The following is a 5,742-nucleotide window of genomic DNA, read 5'->3' on the forward strand; positions in this document are numbered from 1 at the left end:
GCCACGCCCGGCCCCGTGGTTCCCGGCTGCCGCTGCATCCCCGCAGGAGCAGGCAGGGCCTGGCCTGCTGCCAGGGGTTTCGCTCCTGTGTGCGCTCGCAGAGGTAAGTGGTGAAATGCTGTGGAGGCTGCTCTGGAAGCAGCCGGTTCTGCTGCCGTAGCGCAGCTCCGGTGGCCCTGGGACTTCCTCCCAGCAAAGGCGTGCCCGCTTGCCGCACTGCCCAGAGTGACTTGCAAGACTCTGTTTCCACCTCCGCAGTGATCGGCCGGTCAGTGTCTGTCCCGTAGCCGTGGTGCATTACTCTGCAGTAGCTCTGCAGAGGTCTGCAGCAGTGCGCTTTTCCTCAATGAGGAATGTCCTGAGGTTTTCTGAAGTTCATGAACAATTTTGTAATGTTAGTGTCGTTCTAGTGACTGTGGGTCAGAGCAGCTGCCTGCCTTGCTCTCTTTTTGGTTGAATGATCCAGGTTCCTGGGAGTATCATGAAAACAGCAGGTCCTTATCCTGCAAAAGAGAACTAGATTTACTTAATTTTCCATTAATTGGCTCAACTGTTATTAAAAAACTGAATCTGGGTACCTTTTTGTAAGGTTACTTGAGCCATGATGAAGTAAGTGTCCAGCTGCAGGGGAGGAATGGCGGAAGGTGGATGTGGTGTCATTTGCCTGTGGATTCAGCTCTGTAAATAAGTGGGTGTTGCTTTTGTTCCTAGGAGTCCTGAAACCTTTCCTGGGACTTGTGGCTGCGTCTGCCATGTGGTACGGAGCATCCCCTGGGGTACTGTGGTGCTCTAATCGATGTAGCAATATCTTTTGTGGTAGGTACAGCTCTGAGAGGCAGCGCTTAGATGGATCTCTTGGCGTGACTGTTAACGGTGCCTCTGCTTACAACCGCTGTATGATCTGCTTTGCTTAGGCACTAGCTGCTGATGGATTTTGTAGCTGTTAAATTAAAGATAATTGCAGGCTTAGGAGGGCTGTGTGGTGACTACCAGAGGGAGGTGGAATATGTGCAAGCAAAATGTGCAACGGAGATTAGCATTATAGTGGTGGGATCTATGAGAACTGTAAAAGAAAAAGGAACCTTTCTTCTCCTTGCCAGCCCAGATCCTCAAGGGGATAAACTGCATCTCTTGGGTTCTGCGTCTAGTCCGGGGCCTTTCTGAAGGGGCATAAGGATTTGGCTGGAAATGGCCTTGGAGGTGCCAAGCTGCCTCGTACTGATCTAGACAGTAACGAGCTGGCTGGCCCTGCGGTAGCACTGGTGGCAGAAGCTGCGTCGTGGGGTAAGCGAGTGAGCCGAGTGGATTCCACTGATGCCCGAGTGCTGGATGCTGGACTCTGAGAGCCTCCCTGTAGCTCTTGAATGAAAACATGCCTTTAGTGACACGGTTAAAAAAGGAAAAGGCCTGACAGCCGTTGTTTCCATGACAACAGAACAAATTGCCTGCAATATTTCAGCTCATCGGCCTGGAGAACAGTCTGATTGATAGTTACATACGCGTGGTGGAGAGATAGCAGAAGAGGGGAGGCCAATTATATCGCATTTTCCTTGTCCTTGAATGCCTGTGGCCACAGCAACTTTTTTTTTCCCTTTGCTTTTTGTTGTTTTTTTTTTTTTTCCCGAGTGAGAATGACCTGCGTGTCCCTTGGAAGCGCCTGTACAACCTGCCAGCTGTGGATATGTGACCCTTGCTGTCATGGGCGCTCTGGTTCAAAACCTATGCCACGTGTGCAGGGAATATGAACATTTGGCTCCTTGACTGGTGATTAGCAAGTAGTTATTTATGATATAGAGTGTCTTGGAGGGGGAAGAAGTGAGCTTGAGCACGTGCTTCCTGAGCAATCTGTACTCGGGACATTTCTCTCTTCTCAGACTGTCTGGTGAACGTCTCAAAGGCAAGATGTACGTGCCTTCGGGAGAGTAACGGAACGATTCAGGCCTCGGGAAACCTGTGGTGGGTTCAGTGCATCTCCCCCCAGAGCACCCCTGGGCTCGCCGGCTCTGGGCCATCTCTGGGACATTCATGTGATGAAGGGGTGGGTGGCCAGATTCTGCCCTGGCTGTGCTTTGCTCAGAGCTGAGTAGGAAGGGGAGCATGTGATGGAGGAGCTGCCAGAAGAGAGGGACAGGTAAAGGTGCTGTGGGAGAGCATGAGAAGACAAACCCAAGGGTCTGGGTAAAGCGTTCCCACGTCAAGAGTTTTGCTGAGGTCTGGGAACCTCATGGCTCTCGGGTGGAGCAGGTGGCCCTGCCAGTGCCGGGTGGTGGGCTGCTGCTGGGCTGGAGCATTGTGTCACCTGGGGAAGCCAAGGCTAGTGCCGGTCCTGGTGCTCTGTGTGGTGGTGTACCCGTCTCCCCACAGAGTTTTGTCCGCAGTAACTTTCTTTCAAGCAGCTCAGTTTAGTCGATTTTCATAAAATCACAGACTGGTTGGGTTGGAAGGGACCTTAAAGCCCATCTCGTTCCAGCCCCCCTGCCATGGGCAGGGACACCTCCCACCAGACCAGGTTGCTCAAAGCCCCATCCAACCTGGCCTTGAACACTCCCAGGGATGGGGCAGCCACAGCTTCTCTGGGCAACCTCTGCCACTGCCTCACCACTCTCACAGTGAAGAATTTCTTCCTGATATCTCATCTAAATCTTCCCTCTTCCAGTTCAAAGCCATTACCCCTTGTCCTGTCACTCCATGCCCTTGTAAAAAGTCCCTCCCCAGCTTTCTTGTCGGCCCCTTTAGGTACGGGAAGGCTGCTCTAAGGTCTCCCCGGAGCCTTCTCTTCTCCAGGCTGAACAACCCCAACTCTCTCAGCCTGTCCCCACAGGAGAGGTGGAAGCCATCTTCACAGAGCTTTGGAACGTGCTCTTTAAACACGCCATAAAGCCTGAGAAGCCCAAAGCAAGGTGGGTGTTGCAGCGAATGCGCTGCAACCCCAAAGGAGAACGCCTGCCCTGGGAGATGGGCCTGGCTGCTGGTAGGAGCCTCTAAGTGCACAGAGGAACGTGCTTGTGCCTGACCGGGAACGGTCCTGACTCCCCTGGTGACCTCGCCTGACTCCAGAGGAACAGCAAAGCCCCCTCTGCCTTTGCAGGGCCAGGAGTTCAGCCTTAATTCCAGTTGCTCGCACTCCTTGAAGGCAGCGATGCTAGTTTTTCATGTCGGGCTTGATCCGTTGCCAAAGAGTTTAAAGTAAGTGCAACTTCAGTCAGTACCCACTGGTGGGATTGTAGCATTGTGGGTTAATAGCCCTTGGGAAATGTATTTTGGGGAAAATATTTGAGTATGAACATTGAATGTTCCCTTAAAAATAGATCCCCAGAGACAACAGATGCCAGATTGCTGCTCATGAGGAAGGATGTTCTCCCTGGCTCCTGTTGTAGTTTCTTGATGATGCTTTTGCTTTGGAATATGAGCAGAAACATTCAAAATAGAAACATTGTGATGAGATAAAATGGAACAAACCTACAAGAATCTGTGATGCTCTGTCGTCTCTCCCTGGGATATGTAAATGATGCCTTTTAAAGCAGTTTTGAGTACGTGTGCAGCCCTCCTCGCATTAATGCTCTTGTCGCAGGCTGCGGTCCCTCTATCTGCAATTCCGTTTGCCTTCACCTGCAACTCTGTGACTTCCCCGGCGCTGCTGGGGTGACACCCACCCTTGTACCCAACTGCTGGTACCCCACAAACGCTGCCGGGCAGTACCGCCAGGTCTGTTGCGTTCGGTTTCTCAGGGGACGTGGCTGCCACTGATGTGTGAGTCCCCTTGTACCCCCTCCCCTGCCTTTTCACCCCTCATTTCCTAGCTTTTCAGCTGTAACATCCAACTAAGGGAAAAAACCGGACCTTCGGCGAGATACTGTTGGTGGGCAGTGGTCACTGGCACAGTAATCGTTCGCCGTAACAGCCACGCACAACGGGTGCCCGACCACAGCACGCTGTGCTCAGCGCCATGTCGGGGTGCAGCAGGGAGATCGTGCGGGGCCGGGGGAGATTTATCAGGAGATGACGAGAAAGGGCTGGGGGGAGCTGCTGCTGCCTGGGGAAGAGCCCAGGAGAGGCTGCTCATCTGCGGAGACCCATTACTTCTCTTCCCAGCTGGCTGCGGGGGAGTTTTCCCATCCTTTTTCTTCTTTTTTTTTTTTTTTTTCCCTGCCCCCAAAGGTAACTTAGTAACTTAGCTGCCATCAGGTACAGACCCCAACAACAAGTCCTTGTGGAGGACAGGGGTATCTCTGCCCTCTGTGCAACAATAGGATGGTTTTTTTGAAAGTTTTTTCCCAATACTAAGGTGCACGCAGTGGCTTCAAGCCAGAGGAAAGATGGCTAAAAAAGCCCCCAAACGGGCTGCAGACCAGCTGCTCCAGGCCCAAGGACAGGAGCAGGGATGAATTTCTGTGTATACGAACTCGACATCTTGTTGTGTGTTGTTTCTGTACTTCTCACTCTCTTTACAGGCCAGTTCAGAGTCTCTGTTGGATCCTCAGCAAATCCAAGCTTTTGACCAACTCTGCCGACTCAACCGAGGAACCTCCAGAGTACGTACCGCCTGTTTTCCTTTGGGTTTTAAATTGGTGAAGGGAATTTTGCATGTTGCCAACCAGGTATTAGCACTGGCAGCGTAGGCTTTGGCTTTTCTCTTGGGTTTCGTTTAGTGCTGGCAATTTACTGTGCGTGGAGCTGGCTGTTTCACATCATGAGGCAGCCACGCTGCCTCTGACAGAGCTGGGGAACTCACTGGCAGTGAAACCATGGAAACACCTCTGGTTTTGGGGATGGGCCTGGAAAGCATCCATGGTGGGAGGCTTCTCAGATTCTTTTTAGATTTGCAAGTAACCTCCCCTCCAGACAGTGTGTGGCTCCCGCGATGGCACAGAAGGCTCCCTCCTCCTGCCCCCCGTTATCCCAAGGAGAGCACAGCTGCCTCTGTCCCTTGCATTTTCCTTGTGCCTCCTGCCCGTGTTGGCTGCAGTTGTTGGCACTTTCAGCACTTTCGGCTCTTTCTGGGATTGTTTTTTCAATTATGTAACTTTCAAACAACCCAAAGACACTTGGAAAGTTGCGAGTTCGGGACCATTGTCCTGCACTGGGCTCTATAGGGTCACTGCATACCATATATACCCTTTTCTTTACAAGTGTTAAGGTTTTTCTAATTGCTGCAGGAAAAAGGTGAGCCCCCCATGAGCACTTTGTCTTTCTGCACCTTGCACAAGTGCTTCTAGGCAGCCTGCCCATGCCGCCGGACAGCGATCTGTCTGGGTTTTGTCTTGCAGCTAGCTCTCCTGACAGAACTCTCTCGCGGCCACGGCAGTGAAAAGCACGGGCTGCTCAGCGTTTCCCACGGTGACCCGGCCACCAGCAGTGTCTTCCAGAACGAGAACTTCCAGCTCCACCTGGCCCCCCCTCCGCTGGCTGAAGACTAATGCTCCTGCCTCCAGCCCCGGCTGCGGCAAGGCCACGGTTGGTTTTAGGTTTCGGTGCTGGGAAGCCTTTCCATCACAACACTGGACTTTCCCCAACCCCACCGCCTTTCCCAGAACCCTCTGTGCTGTGTCGAGTCTTGCTTGGGGTGCTGGTGGGTTTGTAGCAGCGGGTGATCTCCCAGCTCCGCTGCCGCCTCTCACAAAACTGAGGCTGCCCTGGGGCAGCTGGGCTGGAAGCTGTGAACTCTGGGGGCAAAACCAAGCGTGCTGCAGCACTGGGCCACCTGCACTGACCCAGAGGCTCCCGGCAGCACCCGCAAATCTT

The 5,742-nt window shown here is 52.9% G+C and overlaps 1 protein-coding gene across 1 annotated transcript in view; it reads left to right on the forward strand.

Annotated features, from left to right (window-relative positions):
* Positions 1-5,417, forward strand: part of VPS8 (vacuolar protein sorting 8 homolog (S. cerevisiae)) — a gene marked incomplete at its 5' end in the record, with an annotated part of 56,019 nt that extends 50,602 nt beyond the window's left edge. The window contains 2 exons of the mRNA XM_009705534.1: positions 4,452-4,532; positions 5,268-5,417. Coding sequence (XP_009703836.1) covers positions 4,452-4,532; positions 5,268-5,417 — 231 coding nt within the window. The remainder of the gene's footprint in view (positions 1-4,451; positions 4,533-5,267) is intronic.
* Positions 5,418-5,742: the final 325 nt, after the last annotated feature.

This window comes from Cariama cristata, unplaced genomic scaffold (assembly GCF_000690535.1).
Source record: "Cariama cristata isolate BGI_N322 unplaced genomic scaffold, ASM69053v1 scaffold2938, whole genome shotgun sequence".
Lineage (NCBI taxonomy): Eukaryota > Metazoa > Chordata > Aves > Cariamiformes > Cariamidae > Cariama > Cariama cristata.